Source organism: Erpetoichthys calabaricus, chromosome 5, assembly GCF_900747795.2.
Source record: "Erpetoichthys calabaricus chromosome 5, fErpCal1.3, whole genome shotgun sequence".
Lineage (NCBI taxonomy): Eukaryota > Metazoa > Chordata > Cladistia > Polypteriformes > Polypteridae > Erpetoichthys > Erpetoichthys calabaricus.
Genome location: NC_041398.2, coordinates 81,374,475 through 81,392,751, shown reverse-complemented (window position 1 = coordinate 81,392,751; position 18,277 = coordinate 81,374,475). Strand labels below are relative to the sequence as shown.

Here is an 18,277-nt window from a genome sequence, read left to right as displayed (position 1 = left end):
ACGAAAACGAAAGAAACAACAAAATAGACGGCTATGCAGCATAGGTGGATCTCATTACAATAAGGCACTATTAACCGTTCAACCGCAGAAAAGGCTCCATATTAACAGTGAGTGCAATACTCCTTATTACTTATCCATATTTCTAAAAGAAAAAATGTCTCGACTCCAAAAACGCAAAGCTCAACTAAAGCTTCTAACTAACGATGTACCTAAAAGTAAAAACTTTATGAACTGCATTAGATCCTACAATGGTTCATTTGCTTTTGCATATACCGGAGTAAATATCAGGCCACCAAAAGGCAATGGCCCATACTACTTTCGCATATGTGCACAAATACTGCATCGCATTGTAACAGTGCACCCTGAAACAAATCAACAACGCAAATATGCACAAATCTACATCCTAGATCCACATTACGCAAACTATCAATCAAAGTGCTACATCGCAACAGGCACGGATTCAAAACGAAACACCTCCCGTCTCAGACATACGTTAATGGCAGCGAAGGCTACAACGGGCTTCTCACACAGCACAGGCAAATCGATTACAGCTCCAAAACAACACGTCCCAAATACTACACATGCAACAACGCGCCTCTCAAACTACACAAGGAAAACATACACCAGGAAAATTCATTCGGATTAATGAATGTCATTTGCAATCATTGTCATTCAGTTCACTTCCCTGAAGAAACAACTGGCAATACAAGTTATACATTTACACGTTGTTGTCAAAAGGGTCAAATTAGACTGCCTTCTTTACATTCATATACTGAATATCTACAGAGGCTTATAACTGACGATGTACCTGAAAGTGAAATCTTTATCAACTACATTAGATCCTACAAATCGGTATCCACTATGAACATTAACGGTGGCACTGCACGTGACATCCGTCTTGAAAAAATGTTGTTTATTGATGAATGTTCAATGGCATGAAGTCACTTACTCAACACCATTCATAAACTTCTACAAACGTTTATGAATAATAATATTCGATTTGAAGGAAAGGTACTTTTATGAGGAGGAGATTTTAGACAGTGATTAGCTATTCTTCCAGATGCCATGCACTCAGCTATTGTTCAGTGCACCTTAAAATACGCAGACAATTGGCATTGCTTTCAAAAGATACAGTTAGTAAAAAAGATACGATGTCCAGAACCAGATCATAACAATTGCTTATTACAACTGAGAGATGGTACACTCATCAATACAGCTGGACTTCAGGCACATATTATTACAATTCCTCAAGCCTTTATCTGCGACAACTTAGTTACAGAGACATTTCGAACAGCAATCTCATTAGACCAAATGCCCCTTTTAACACAACGCACTATATTATGTCCAAAAAATATTAATATGGAAAACATTAATACCCAAGTCATTCCATTACTTCCTGGAGAGACACAACTCTTTCTAAGCTCTGACAAACTTGACTCTGATCACAACAATAACCATCTTAAATGACCTTACAAGTTCTGAGCTGGAATTACCTTTTACACTTAAACGGCGTGTACAAAGAAATTTTCAAATAAACCTTTACACTGTGCCACACACTTTATTGTTTGCTTTCTATTTGCATCATCTACACCGTCACACTATTCTATATCTCATTCATACATCACGCTCTTTGTCATTCCCAACACCAGGGGTTGGCGAGCGAAGCGAGCAGGGGGCGGAGCCCCCTAGTGTTTACTATAAATAGCCACCTGACTTCCTTCTGAGGTGACAATTTTTCATCATTTCCAATTGTAGAATGATAATGTTAACCCGTTGTCTTCTAACATCTAGGGTTTTTCCTTCAGACAATATCATATCAGATAATATGATTAGATTTTCCACTACCACAGCACGTTAGGTTCAAAATATTAGACCTCCCTCATCCACAATTACTGTACTTATACATGTTTTATTATTTTATCTTTTAGGTTATAGTAGTCTTCTAGCAAGTGAATATTATGATATGTGAAACTGAAGGATATATAACAGAATCTTTACTTTTTTAACAATGTTCTCTAGAATTTGTTTTACATGTTAAGTTATATATATTCTGCCTCAATTGTTGAGATGCAGCCCTAATGAAGAACTACCACAAAATGTTTTGGAGAAATGTATTACTATTAGGTGGAAATCATTTTTTTTTAACTTTACCAGGATATATGGCCATTCTTTTTAGAATCCTGTTGTAATGTTCCTTTGGTTGGTTATCATAACCTTTTTGAAAGCATTCAAAGACTATTTGTCATTAATGTGTTAGTTAATGTGTGATGCCACTCAGATTATTTGTATAATGAGTTTATTAAATTATATATGGTACTGTTCAGATTTTATGTATTTTTATAATTTGGTTGATTGTGTATTATGTGATTTGGGAATGGAATTAGAATGAAAATTCATTCTTATTGTTGTTTTCTTCCACATTATGGAAGGTAAATTAACACAGCATCTTTAATTATGACATTTTCAATTATAATTCTGCCTCCATATACTTTGTTTTTCTTTAGAAGAAACTTTATAAATACTAACCTACTCTTTTACATTGTTTAATAATACTACAGTTTTTTTTTTTGGTATTTGCTACATTTTTTTATTTCTACCCTGCAGCAACAATAGATCAATAATTTTCTAGATAACAATCAGTACTAACCCATTTATCAGTGGTTACTTTTCCCACATGAATGTAAATGTATCCAAGTGCACCGCTCTGCTTCCTCTGTGAAGCGTGCGAGTAATTTGTGCTGTGGATTGAAGGCTTTTTGCTTTCTGATATTGAGAGAGGGAAGAGCTGGATGAGGATCTTAAAGAAAATGTAATTCAGAGGTACGAAAGACAAAGGCAAGCTAGGGAACACTGCTCTGCGTATCTTTCATTTTTCAGTGGTTAACTTGTGCTTCCCAGGGACTTGCTTCTCTTTTACAAGTGTTTTAGGGGTATTTGGATGGGAAAACAATATTCTAAATTTGGACTGAGCTACCATAACACACTCAAGTTTTTTATTTGAGAAGTGGGGTAGTAAATTATATATTACAATCATTATGGGGACAGATTTTAAACAATTGTGCTCAAATTGATATTAACACCTACAAATCTACATTGTGGTGAAATGTTTATTAACCTAGATGTGCCAAAGTGGAAATTCCATCTCTTACTGTTTTGAGTAATTTCCTTGCTAGCGATTTCCATTTTTTCAAATGAGTGTTTTATAACCATTTTCATTGTTTAGTTGTGTCTCCTTATTAGCTGGGTTTTTATTGGTAAATGTGATTAAGAGAGAGAAGAGGAGAGTTTTAGCTTTTTAATATGAGACAAACTGTTATTGAGATGGACTTCAAGACATACACATGTTTGTCCCACCACTGTTCTTGGAAAAACAGGCAAGTAGTTTGAAATGTCAGCAACTGTGAAGGATGCGAAATACAGTGAAGCTTGACTGACAAAGCACATTTCTATGCAGATTCTCTGCTCTATGAGCATATACTGTGCGAATTGTAATTGTCCTTTCTAGGTATAAAAAAAATAATAATAAACCCTACTTCACCACAATGTACTGTATACAAGGAAGCATGTGACAATGGTGCTTAATTATTCAAATGAAAGTAGAAAGATTTCTGTAATGAATGTTCAGTGAAGGGTACAGATTGCAGATTCATCACCTGTCATTTTTTTATCTAACATCTTGCTGTCTCTCACTACCCCCATTCCCACTCCCCAAAATCCCATGTTGTAATTAAGAGTGCTAATAAAGGGAGATCGGCTCCTGTCCTTCCCTGCACCTATGCATCTGAAACAAGCTAACTTGGCCCAAGCAGTGTTACATTTTCATTTACTGAGGGCCTGCCATGTCTGCTTACTGAAAAGCAGGCTCTTGAAATCATTAGTAAGAAAGTGTAACAGACATCTCTACTGTCTGTTTTATGTAGAGACATGATTATTCTGTCAGCAGCCCCTATTTAGTCTGGAGTCCATTGTTTGCTCGCTTGCCTCTATTCCTTCACAACATGTAGAGCACCTGACATTTCAGCTTGCATCATAATCAATCTGAATTTTACCCTTTGATGATGCCTCTCAAAATTAATTTTAGATTAATTACTGTGCCGACCATCTAGAAATAAGTTGTGGCTAAAAAGTGTTAATAACCAAACTCTTTCTTGCTTTCTTTCTCATCTCATCATAGTTAAGTATATTTGATCCAGGCCACCTTAGAAATGCTGTGTCCATTTCCTCATACAAACTGATTTATTTTTATCTCATTTGTTCTCTTTCAGTTGCAAGAAACTGTGAAAAGAAAACTGGATAGTGCCCGGTCACCTCTAAATGGGGAGCAGAATGGCATTTGCGATGGGAATTTTTCACCAAATACCAAAAGGCAGCGGAAAGATGGACCTGGAGGGGGTGGGGGGCTGGATCCCTTGGGTGCTTTGCCCAGCAATTTACCACCAGTACCCTCTGTCTCACCCCTCCACCAAATGGACATTAAGCCCTCACTGTCACTGCAAAACAACAACAGCAGCAGCACTGGTAACAACCACGTCCCCGGCCGGCCGGAAGACCTGGGTAAAAATGGAGGGTTGCCAGATATTAAACTGCAGGTGAACGGCACTTTGGAACTGGACGATAGCTTCAGCTTGCTGCAAAGCAAGGACCTGAAGCAAGAGCCCTTGGATGACACAGCAGGGATTGAGTCTTCAGATACCTCCCTGTCAAATCAAAACAAGTTATTTTCAGACATCAACCTCAATGACCAGGAGTGGCAGGAGCTCATTGATGAGTTAGCAAACACTGTGCCAGAAGATGACATGCATGATCTTTTTAATGAAGACTTTGAAGAGAAAAAGGAGATGGAATTTACAAGACCAGCTGTTCAGACTCCATTACCTCAGGAACCTACTCCTCCATCCCAGAATATAAAGAGTGACCCCTCTCGCTCCCCCTTCAGTCAAATGCCTATGGGTTCCCCTCAAGTCCGGCCTGCCTCATCGGGCCCTCAGTTTGCCAGTGTCACAGCAGCTTCTAGCAGCACTCCACCACAGCAACCACATCAACAGACATCCTCATCTGTAATGGCAGCAGGATCTCCAGCAAACTGTGTGGCTCGATCTCCTCAGACACCCAACCAGGCCCAGAGTCAACCATCCAGGCAAGGAAATGGATTTCTGATGAATCAATGTCCTGGTGGCACAACTGGCTCATCTGCCTCAGTGCAAGGGACAAATGTGCCAGTTCCATCTTCCTCCCCAGCTGAACAACTGAAGCAGATGGCAGCACAGCAGCAGCAAAGGGCAAAACTCATCCACCAGCAACAGCAAAGTACAGCACCTAACTGGTCCCCTGCTGGACCACCTACTAGCCCCTATGGTGGGGGTTTCAACCCAGACAAACCAAATAGCCCAATGATGTATCCACAAGCCTTTAACAACCAAAACCCCATGGTGCCTCCTATGGCGAGCAACCCTCAGAAGGCCAATATGAATAACTACCTCCCTCAGAACCATATGAATATGATCAATCAGCAGTCCAGCAACATGGGTCAAAACACTATCAATAAACAGCCAGCTGGCATATTGTCATACAGTAACACTAAGCCCCTTACCCACTTCAGTGCTGTTGATCACATGGGCCAAAGGATGAGTTCCCCTGTGGCCACTCAAAATAAGAATCCCATGATGCCATACTTGCCACAGCAAACATCCCAGCAGCAGCAGCAGCAGGTTCCTCCTCAGGCCCAGACACAGATGACAGCTCAAGCGTCACACCTGAGTGAAGAGCAGAAGCACATGCTTCTTCTAAAGCAAAAAGCACTACTGAATCAGGGCCTCTCTTATGGTCCGATGCAGCCTCATGGCCAGGTAGGACTCTTTCTACTGTAGTAATGTTTTTTTTTGGGTATTGTTGCTATAGGTACTACAGATTTAGCTATAGGAGCATTTTGTTATGTTGTTGAATATGAAGGTTTTAATTTGTCTACCTGCTTTGGCAGATGTTGGCTGGTTAGAAAAGTCAGATCTTTATTTTATTAAATGGTTTTAATGGTGGTAAGGCCTTAAAGTATTTCACTGAGCATACTAGTATGGTGAACTAAGCATGCTGACCATGATGTACTAAACCGTTGTACTAAAACATTGAACTAAGACATGATGTGTTCTCTTTACCATACTGGTTTTGCCATGCTTCTCTTAGATATGAGACCAAAAGAAAGTGATCAACTGTAGAATTATAAGGTCAAGGTGAGCTTTATTTTGACTGAATAGGAAACTTTTTAGGTACTATATGCAGAATAAACAGAAAAACAATTAATTAAAATAACATATGCTTTAACATTTTTAGTCATTCTTCTATCATTGAATATCATACATGCTGACAATATCAATGATTTTATTTTTATATGTTAAGTGTTTTTTTATTCTACATTGGAGGATTATGTTGCTTGTTAAACTGATAAAATGGAATTTGTGTTTCAGAGTAAATGTAGCATTTTTAAACTTTGATGGTTCAAATTTGTTAGGAGAAAATCATCATGTAGGTGTTCTACAGATAATGTTTATTTTAACAATTTTCACTTTTGTTTATGTCTAAGTTTACCATCTAGTTTAATATGTTGGAGAAGAGGTTCAGAGCAAAATATAAAATCAGGAAGGGCAACAGGCTAAGGCTCCACACAAAGGTAGTCCATTTTATTATGTATGTTGTTGTTGGCCACCTAATTAAACATGGAGTCTAATTAAAAATGGAAATTGCAGCTTCTGATTAAATATTGGCCACAGTAGAAAAGCGTAGTTCCTGTGGCTTCATAGTAGATTGTATGAGGAAGTGAGTCCAATTTATGTAAGGGCAGAGATACATCACAAACTTCAGTGCTTAAACAAAATGCTTTAATTGTGCTTTATTGAAAGGAATTCTACACACCTTACATTCTAAATGATTAATATTTATTTTAAGTATTCACAGTTCTGTAAAGATATCTGGACCCTAATCTTTGGATAAATCTGCCTGTTCATGTAAGGTACACCTCATTAGACTCTGCATTTAAATCTTGCCTGAAATCTCAGTACTTTGTACAGAGAAGAGCAGCCATGTATATTCTGGACTAAAGGGCAAGTCCATCCTCAACATGCTAAGAGAATTAAATATCTTTAGTCTTCAGTAGTCAATGGTGTAGGAATCCCATCCAGATCTATACAATTCTCAAAGACATTAATACAGATGATCCAGGAGAAATTAAGTATGGGAAAGGTACTTTATAAATAAAATGTATCACTGGTATTATTGTGATTAAATAGTAAATCACATTTTCGAGTACAACTGCTGGAGGGTAAGAAGATGTGTATTTAAGATACTACCTTTATTTGCCTGATTCTGGTGAAGTGTCCTGCAACACATAGAGAATAAAGGACTGTATCTTTCGGAATATGCAGCAAAAAATAACTTTTATACCATTTGTAGTGGCTCCCATCCAGCAGTGCTCTACACTTGTGACATGAATATTCCTTTCCTTATTATCACAACTGGAACAGATGAAGTGACTTGCTAAGGGATGCAGTAACTCCTTAGCAAAATTTGAATCTACATCTAGGAACTCCTCTGTCACTTGTCTAACATCCTTCCTCTTTCCCTGCAGTAGACAGTCTTTAGGGTGTAAAAACCTAATCTGTATAAAAAGCTTCTATGATAGAGAGTGTAAAGCTCAGGAGATTCTTTTCTTTTGCTATGCACTAACCTTAATGTATTGGCCCTGCCCTCCCTTGCTTTCTAGATCCTTTCTAGCACAATCACAGCTTTTCATTTCCTTTTCCTGTCTAGTCTAATACTCTTGGGTCTTGTCTGTTTCTCTGAGTGAAGAGATTGCGAAAGGATCAGGGTTTGTAGCTGGATACCCTCTTCCCCAGCTGAGCCTCTTGGTTTTGACATTTGACAAAATTTTTAAAATAGAATGATCTCTGCCAAGTTCCCGGCTCTTCTCCCCATCACATTACACAAGACATATCATAAGGGTACCCCTCAGGTGAAATATAAGTGCTCACTATGTCCTACTACGTGCTGTAGTGAGTTCCTGGAAGATTGCAGCAACATCCAGAATGGATATGTGAGGATTGAATCCTAGGGTTCTGGTGAATTGTAATTAACTTTTGAAAGTCCAAAAAGGTGTGTGTCTCCCAATTACCCCAAAAATTGTTTGCATTGATGTTAGTTGAGTAGAGTGACACAGAGTGCTGGACTCAACAGGACCATGCAACATCTGGATTTGCAGGACTATGCAGTTTATTCCCTGTTGTTATTAATCATTCTGTGTTTACCAGTACAGGGGAAACATATTACTAGTATGCTTCTAGCCATCATCTCAGAGATGTGTGATGCCCAAATAATTGAACATAAGTTTATTGTGATATGAAATCCTACATTATAGATAGATAGATAGATAGATAGATAGATAGATAGATAGATATGGTTAATAATGTTTTTTACTGGTAGAGAATGAAGTATATCACTTGTATGCAGAGACTTGTACGTCAAGGATTTTTGTTGCTGGCCGTATGTGATAGTGCTAAATGGGAAAGGTGCTCTGGAAGTTGAACAGTGACTTACCATCAATCAGCACATTTTGTTACACAGAACTGAAAATCAGCAATGTCCTCCTCACACTGATTGTCCTTAGTTTAGGTTGTCAAAAAAGAAGAAGCAGTAGTAGTTGTACTGTCATGTTTACTGAATATAGTGAAATTCTTACATTTTTATTCAAACAGAAGTACTGTCTCTGCCACCTTACAGCCTGCATCTTGAGTTTCCAGACCTCTGCTCATCTTTGAGTTACATTAGCTTGAAGACTTCTTCTAAAGGTTGGCTACATGAGAGCCGTCAGGCCGATTTACACATCAGTCCTAGTTCCTATATGATTTAGCTCCCCATAACCCTGTGATGGAAAAAGTTGATTCATTCCTTGAATTGATGGACCTGTAGTGTTGAGTATCCTTATAAGAATGATCTAGTAGGCCACCCACCTAAGTACTATTGGAGAACTATGGTCCTTTGGCATTTGGGGTTCAACCTGCTCATTGAAAACGTGCTTTTCACATTTTTTACATTTGTTTTCAATTACCATAAATCGAGGTTGTGTGGCACTGTAATGCTGGATCCCACCCAGTTGTTTCTGTGCCTACGTGAGTATTCCTGGGGATGCTCTTGTTTTCCTCGAGCATCCCTAAAGATGTGTTAGGTTAGTTTGCTAATTCCAGATTGACCCTGTATGAGTGTCAGTGTATGGACCCTCATGTTACTAGCTTTCTGTCCTTTGGTTCCTACCTGGTGCCCAGTGCTGCTAAGGTTCCTGTAATTCTGAATTTTACTAACTAGGTTAGAGAATGCAATGTTGTGTATTTTTGTAGTTCCAGCTAGGTCACTCACTCACAGCAACGCAAGCAACATAACACAGAGGTTCAGGACAGGGTCAGTGTTGATAGCTAATCTTACTGAAACAAAATGGTGCCTGTATAATGGTAGCCATCAAACTTGAGGTTTTTACCAGAAGCATTGATTTGCAAAGAGTGAAACAATCTCCTGAAACCTGAAGTCACCTTGTGATGTGGCAACAAGCTGTTAATGAGCTGATAGCCCCTACAAGCTGTCTGATTGCTCCTTGGCCTAAATAGTAATTAGCACAGTTCAGGCACAGACCTGTTGTCTGGTCTCTGCACCGGCTCTCCTGTCATGACTTGCTTTTTTTTTTTTGCTGAGGAATATCAATAATTTTAGTTTCTTTGTGGGTATTTTGGTCTCTCTTCTTCTTCCCAAAAATTCCTTTACTCTGAAAAATTACTCTTTTTAAAGATATCACAGAGAATGCATTTCTAAAGCATTCCACTTAAAATGGCCTTTAAGCATAGAAGTCACATAGAGGATGAGTGCAGGATTAGCAATTCCATGCTGTCCCCTTAGGCAAAGTCCTCCTTTTTTAATATATTTTTAATTCCCTTTGTGTTACTAGCATTTTATTTCTTTATCCTGTCTTTTGTATCCTTTATGCATTGATTTCTAAAAGAGCTTTCCATTCTGAAGCACTGCTGCCTTCTTTCTGAAACCCATCAGTTGGAAACATTGTGGCAGTGAAGTAAGTTGAGTCAGTGGGGGAATGTGACACACTCACACACACTCTCGTGTCTTGGCCTGATTTTATTCGTTGCTCACCCACCCCCCATTATCCTTTGAAAGTGTCTGACATGTGTCACAAGAGGCTGTGGCCTTTACTAAATGGTGCCCGATAGAGTAGAGCTGGCTGAGAATTCTGCAAGTGTCAAATAAGACAGATTGTGATATTGAGGTGAGAAAACAGTGGGGTGAATAGAAAGGCTAGAGATGTGGGCAGGGATTTGTACATGAGAAAAAGTGGAGCATGAGGGGGAATGTGCGTCTCAATGTAGGTAACTTGAATCTAGCATTTGCTTTGATTTCGTTTTAATTTTCGCTGTCCACCTTATGTTATCTTAATTATTATTACTGTTGTTATAAAGGAAGTGTTGGTTATGGATTTGACAACACCGTTTATTGTCAGTTATGCCAATAAGCACTGCTTGAAGCAAGAGAAAAGGAAAAAAAAACACAAAAAAGCAGTTTTTTCTGCAGTACTGGTAGCCTTTCTTCACTCATGAATTCTGTCAGGTAATGCCCCATTCTTACCTGAGCTGGGCCTGTTCCTGAAGTATGAGCTGAAAAATGATGAGTGCATGGCCAACCTAGTGGAGACAACCTGTAAATCTTTTCCTGGCAGGGTCTGGGTTGTTTCTCTGTTCCTTTCTTGTGCTGATGGAGTACTTGGTTTCTACATGTTAGCCTCTCGCTGTGATGTGCAGACAAAAGGAGAGTGAAACGATTCTCCTTTCTCAAGGAGGCTAAAGCCTGCTAAGTAAGTGATCATGGCTGCTTGTCACAGTGACTGGGAAATCAAGTGTTTTCAGGAGACCTAGCATCGCTGTGGTGCGGAGGGGTGGGAAGGAGGAGGAGGAGCATGGGCTAGGGGGCTAGGGGGAGGAAGAACAGGTGTCTCAAGCATTGTCTTTGTCTAATAAAAGCACTAAGCAGGGTGTTTTTGATAGCCCTCTCAAGCGGCAGCCCATTCTGCTGCTAATTTAATGCAAAAACATCTTATTAGGCGACTGCAGCTTCAGCAAGTGAAAGAAAAGCATGGGGCATTGCTAAATGTGCTCTTATTTAACCACAGCACATAATTGGATTCATTCTTTCCCCGTTACACTTTGTGTTTAACTGGATTTTTTTTCATTTGATTAATTATTGTTAACATCTGAAATTCATCGCCATGATTTCCCCTCACCTCCACCACCACCCCCTACCACAAGTTTTGAAAAATCTGATTAACATCTTTCATTCAGCAGATCACTTTGGTGTCTAGATAAATGTGCTTCCAGGTCACTGATAGCATGGCATTTGATATTATAGTTATTATTTGCCAAAAAAAAAAGGTTGTTATTAGTTCCATCTTTTCTGCTTATGTCTGTAGGGGGCTGGGAGATCAGTTATAAGTATTTCTGTTTTATCCAGTGATTAATTAGTTTTGATCTGCTTGTTTTATGTTTAATAGTTCAGTATAAAGTGTTTACTCCAGGATGTCCTGACAAAGATACAAGAAACCAATTCATAAAATTTTAGGAGTTTAACACCTATATTGATTGTAAAATATATAAATCCATTAATGTATTTTCAAATGTTAAATACTTAACTCCTATTTTGATTGTGTGTGTATATGTGTATATATCCATCCATCCATTTTCCAACCCGCTGAATCCGAACACAGGGTCACGGGGGTCTGCTGGAGCCAATCCCAGCCAACACAGGGCACAAGGCAGGAAACAATCCCGGGCAGGGTGCCAACCCACCGCAGGAAGCACACAAACACACCCACACACCAAGCACACACTAGGGCCAATTTAGAATCGCCAATCCACCTAACCTGCATGTTTTTGGACTGTGGGAGGAAACCGGAGCGCCTGGAGGAAACCCACGCAGACACGGGGAGAACATGCAAACTCCACGCAGGGAGGACCAGGGAAGCGAACCCAGGTCCCCAGATATCCCAACTGCGAGGCAGCAGCGCTACCCACTGCGCCACCGTGCCGCCATGTGTATATATATATATATATAATATATTCATGGCATTCGTAGTCTGAATCACAGTCTGATTGTTTGGGTGGTTACCTACCAGGTAACGCTTGTGGTTGGTCAGCAAGTCGGCTAACATCCGCCACGGTGCCCTCTTTCAGTTGCGAGAAGCAGATCATAGTATGGTTGAAATAGTTTACTGTCAAATAATGCAAAGAGTACGCGACACGTGTTTTGCCCTAATTCTGGGCTCTTCAGGCGTACACACTCACTGCACTCCCTCTCGGGAATCGAACCTCGGACGTCAGCGCTAGAGGCGAAGCCCCTAACGTTGCGCCACGGCGTGTGGTTCATTCATTTGACAGCATGTAGATCGGGGTAATTACATTCATGGCATTCGTAGTCTGAATCACAATCTGATTGTTTGGGTGGTTACCTACCAGGTAACGCTTGTGGTTGGTCAGCAAGTTGGCTAACATCCGCCATGGTGCCCTCTTTCAGTTGCGAGAAGCAGATCATAGAATGGTTGAAATAATTTACTGTCAAATAAAGCAAAGAGTATGCGACACGTGTTTCGCCCTAATTCTGGGCTCATCAGGTGTACACACTCACTGCACTCCCTCTCGGGAATCGAACCTATATATATATATATATATATATATATATATATGTGTGTGTATGTATGTATGTATGTATATACAGTAATCCCTCCTCCATCGCGGGGGTTGCGTTCCAGAGCCACCCGCGAAATAAGAAAATCCGCGAAGTAGAAACCATATGTTTATATGGTTATTTTTATATTGTCATGCTTGGGTCACAGATTTGCGCAGAAACACAGGAGGTTGTAGAGAGACAGGAACGTTATTCAAACACTGCAAACAAACATTTGTCTCTTTTTCAAAAGTTTAAACTGTGCTCCATGACAAGACAGAGATGACAGTTCTGTCTCACAATTAAAAGAATGCAAACATATCTTCCTCTTCAAAGGAGTGTGCGTCAGGAGCAGAGACTGTCATAAAGACAGAGAAAGCAAACAAATCAATAGGGCTGTTAAGCTTTTAAGTATGCAAAGCACCACGGCACAAAGCTGTTGAAGGTGGCAGCTCACACCCCCTCCGTCAGGAGCAGGGAGAGAGAGAGAGAGAGATAGAGAGAGACAGAGAAAAACAAACATGCAAAAATCAATACGTGCCCTTCGAGCTTTTAAGTATGCGAAGCACCATGCAGCATGTCGCTTCACTAAGCAGCTGCACAGAAGGTAGCAACGTGAAGATAATCTTTCAGCATTTTTAGACGAGCGTCCGTATCGTCTAGGTATGCGAACAGCCCCCCTGCTCACACCCCCTACGTCAGGATCAGAGAAAGCGCAAGAGAGAGAAAGAGAAAAGTAAGTTGGGTAGCTTCTCAGCCATCTGCCAATAGCGTCCCTTGTATGAAATCAACTGGGCAAACCAACTGAGGAAGCATGTACCAGAAATTAAAAGACCCATTGTCCTCAGAAATCCGCGAACCAGCAAAAAATCCGCGATATATATTTAAATATGCTTACATATAAAATCCGCGTTAGAGTGAAGCCGCGAAAGGCGAAGCGCGATATAGCGAGGGATCACTGTATGTATGTATATATATATATATATATATATATATATATATATATATAGGTAAAATTCTGTTACATCGAACTTCCAGGGACCTAAAAAATATTTCGTTATAATGAAAATTTCGTTGTAATGAGATTCTGTATTTGTAGCTATAGTGCTTTCTTCAATTTGTGTCCAGGCGTCTGCAATAGCTTCTTTCGTGTTAATTTTAATCTTCTCCTGTCTACAAGTTATGCTGACGAGAATTTTTCTCAGCATTTCCTTGCGATAATACACTTTCAGGGTGTGAATGATGCCCAAATCCAATAGCTGAAGCACTGCTGTGCAATTGGGCGGGAGGAATTCAAAATGAACATTATCTAAATGAGGAAGCATGTTGTGGGCAGCACAGTTATCAATCAGAAGTCAAATCATCCTTTTCTTCTTCTTCATATTGTGAGGTTTGTGATTTTTTTTGGGATTCCCCCCCCCTCCCCCAATGGGAATGTCACGCTGAAGTGTGTCCTGAAGCGTGATTGCCGTGTCTGTGTAAGATTGTTTGTCCGTTGCCAGGGCAGGGCAACAGCAGGCTCACAGCGGTACAGTGAGGTGCCACAGAAGCAAATCCTAAAGATTGGGGTTGCGCTATAAGTCCATGTCTTACACCCCAAAACACGAGCCTGACTCTCAATACTTTAGCAGAACCAGCTTTATTCAGCTTGAAACAGGAACAGCACAGTTATTTATTGTAGCGGGATCTGTCACTCTCCTATAAACAGACACAGCAGTCAGGCAGGGTCGTGGCCAGGTTAATGGCCAAGTAATCCTGTTCCCTGCATTACCCATCGAGTTTGCTTTGGCGCAGAGACGCAGTAGAGCTGTGAGCCTGCTGTTGCCCTGGCAACATATAAACAATCTTCCATAGACGCGGTGATCGCTCTTCGGGATGCTCTTCGGCATGTTGTCCAGTTGTGGGAGGTCCCAAGAGAGTTTAGAAACCTCACATTTTCTTGAATGAATGCTGCATTAATAGGAACGTTTCTTGAACGAGCATCAATGAACCACATAAAAACTGCTTTTTCGATATCTTCAAATGCAACAGTTTGCATATATTTGCAACCCGAGATTTTTCTACTTTTTTTTTGCTCTGTCTTTCAAGAAAGTTGACAGTGTCGATGGGGAAATTCCAAATTCACTGCAATGTCTTTTTTTCTTTTTGCCGCAATCAAGAGCAGCAAAAGTTAAGTTTTTTTTTCTAATATGAACTGTTATCGTTTTTTTTTTTTGTGTCTGCCGTTTCTATAGGAGGGTGACAATAAGTTAAATTCCAATGGATGTTTTTCAAATGTTGACGAGCAATAAGCAAAAGGTATCACTGAAAACCACTGAAAACAAAAACAGCAAAAAAAACAGTACGAGCAAAGTTTGAAGAAAGAAATTTTTTTTACAGTGTTTCTGTTTGGGGATCGTTGTGCACAACTGAGCTGCGGCCACAGAACTAACTGCTCTGTGAATGATTCATTCAGGTATTTCAAGGTCTTGTGGGCACTTCATTGTAATGAAAGTATCTACTGAATGTACTTCGTAGTAACGAGATTTCTGTAGACTCGTGTCATATGGGGAAGCTGTCGGGACCATAAAAATACTTTGTTGTAAAGATATTTGTTGTATCGGAATTTTACCTGTATATACCTCTGTATTTTCAGAATAGACTTGACACACTTAAAAAAGGTTTGGGGCAGCCACCCGTATATTATTCCTGGCTGCAAAAGATTCTTGTTTGAATACAGAGATGTTCTCTATACCGAGTCCAAAACAGAACTGTCGATGGTTTGTCAAGATGGCGGTTTTAAGGGATAGGACAGGAAGTGATGTAAGGGAACCGGAATTAGTGATCTTCAGTAGTCAGTGTAGATGCCGGAAGTGATAATCTTCTAGGCATTGGAACTGGAAGTGATATTCTTCTGGGCGCCAGAAGTGACGTCATCTGTTTTAAATCAGACAGGTTTTCACGCGGCTGGTCTGTAGAGATAACAGGAGAAGGTTTAGTGCATCCCCGCCACCCCCTGGCCTTTAGTGGAATTAACTTTGCTTGGTCCATACAACATCTTCCTAATCGCATGTGTGTAACAAGGTGTTAAATACTTTTCTATCATTTAATACTTTCTTTTGCAGTAGAAAAGTAGTAGTTTTTTGTTTTATTTAACATTTTAGGTATCTATGCATTTCTTTTTTTAAATCATTTATAGAGTTAAACAGCAGCAACAGCATTAAAGTAACCACAACCATGGGACATATAAGTTTAGCTATTAAATAAATTTTAGGCACAGTGGGTTAGTCATTAACTCTGTTGCCTCAAAGGTTATAGAGACTAAGTGCAAATCCCAGCCCAGTCTCTGTCCATGTAATTTAATGACTGGGATTATGGCAGGTAAGTGAAGGAACAAATTGCTGTGTTTTTACATTTTGTGATGTAACCTAATGCCCTAGGATGAAATCTGATTATATAAATAACTTCATTGAAAATATTTTAAAATAAATAACTGAGAATAAATGGTTTGAGACTCTGATAGCATGCCATGCAGCATTTTAATTGGTCACTTCCTTCTGACATAATACTCAGATATTTGGGAAATCCAAATGAAACTCATTTCATTGTCCTGCCCTTTCCCCAGTGTTTTTCACCAGTCTCAAAATGGGCAACAGCTAAATGAATGATGGTTTTCAAAGACTCAATAGTTGTAAATTGATACTTTTCTTTGTAGAGAGTCATGAGTCAACACATACTAACCCATGTACTTTACAATAAATCATTTTATTCATCTTTCTCACCCTATTCTATTGTGCTATGACACTTCACCAAGCAAGGCTACTAGTCCATTTCAGGATTGGTATAAGAAAATAAAAATAAATTACTACCGTAATTACTTCCAATTTGTTACCCTATAACTGTACTAACAGAGTCACCTGGTTGAGAAAATGGAAAGAAGCAAATATCAAAAGTAATTCAGTAATGACATACTTACAAACTTTACTACCCGTTTATTAGCTGAGCATGTTGTATTTAGTACATAAGCTTCCCAATGTGAATGAAAGTTTTTGTTTACAATATACTTGGTTTTTCATTCTGGGGAAAAGAAATACCTCCAGAGACAATACGTCTCCACCTAGTGTGGCTAAGACCCAAGACAAAAACAGTGAGTTAAATAGTTAATGAAAACAGAAAAAGAAAGTTAAATGTAATGGACAATAATTTAACCCAGATTTCTTGGTTGAAAGGTAAACTTTCTTCCCGTCAGGCCAACATCACAGCCTATGTGGCACTGTTCTTTTGATGACAGATCACACTGTAGTATTTCTAACCACTTGCTATAACCCCAGGCCACCCACACAACCTCCTGGGTTTGCAAGGCCAAAAGTTAAATGTCAGAAACTTGACGTATGGCGAGAACCGCCTGAGTGCCAATTTCAAGTCTGTGGCTTGATAAACAAATCTGTGCGTAAAGAATCAACAACAAACACACAGAGATTGCATGTTTTTATATGGAGATTTATTAGAAATACTCTTCTGAAACTATGGAATGGAAGAGCTAGTCTCAAATATTTTATTGCTGTAATTACAACTTTATATACAAGTCATCATTTGCTGGACACAATCAGATTTTGAAGAAATAATGACCACTGCAAAAAAGGACTTTCAAGCTAAAAGCTTTTCATCTGAGCCAGATATCCTAAATATTTGTTATTTGTCTGCAGAAGATGACCACAGTACAAGAGGATGTTTTAGGCATTTCTTTCGGTACTGTAATTAGGAAGTCATGAAATGGTACTGTGTAATAGCAAGAGCTGCCCCCCTTTCTGACTTCTAAAGGTGCCTCCCTGGCATTCATGGGAAATGTTTTGTGAAGCTGTCTGAGAGGGTAGTATTCTGTTTGGAAATGAGACATGGCTGATGAAGATATAACCAGAAACAAAGCTGGAAAAAAAAGGACAGGAGAAGGATTATGTGGATCTGTGTTGCAATGGTGCAAGGAAAAGTTGTTATGTAGACAATCAATACTATGCCAAGGAGAGAAGGACTAAGATGTGTTTGCCATGTAGAGTGAAACACAAGTGATAAATTGGGGAACTGGGTAATTCCACCAAAATGGAAGTAGAGGGAATGTGACCCAGAGGGAAGCGAAAGAAGATGTTGAAGGTGGTCTTTGATGATATGAAAAGAATGGGTCTTGCCACAAAGAATAGCTTGAATAATAGAAAGTGGAGGAAAATATTTGAGGTACAATTGGCTAACCTTGGTGAACTCAGAAAATTCCGATAAACAAGTAATGGCGACAGTAATGAAATAGCAGGGATAAATTCTCCTAAGTACTATCTCCTTTTATTATTTGTAATTTTGCCTGATTTTGAAACACTCGGCTCCATATAATGTGCACTGCAATAATATGTGAATATTTTTTTTAATGAAATACACACATTTTTGTCAGGTATTTGCCCAGCTCTATATTATCCAACCCTCTGAGCCAGTTCAAGGTCACAGGATGTCATAATCAAGCAGCATCAGTTGCACAGCAGAAACCAACCCCAGACAGGGT

The 18,277-nt window shown here is 39.4% G+C and overlaps 1 protein-coding gene across 1 annotated transcript in view; it reads left to right on the top strand.

Moving 5' to 3' along the window:
- Positions 1-18,277, top strand: part of maml3 (mastermind-like transcriptional coactivator 3) — a 338,548-nt gene that overhangs the window by 213,373 nt on the left and 106,898 nt on the right. Inside the window, exon 2 of the mRNA XM_028801708.2 lies at positions 4,266-5,846. Coding sequence (XP_028657541.2) covers positions 4,266-5,846 — 1,581 coding nt within the window. The remainder of the gene's footprint in view (positions 1-4,265; positions 5,847-18,277) is intronic.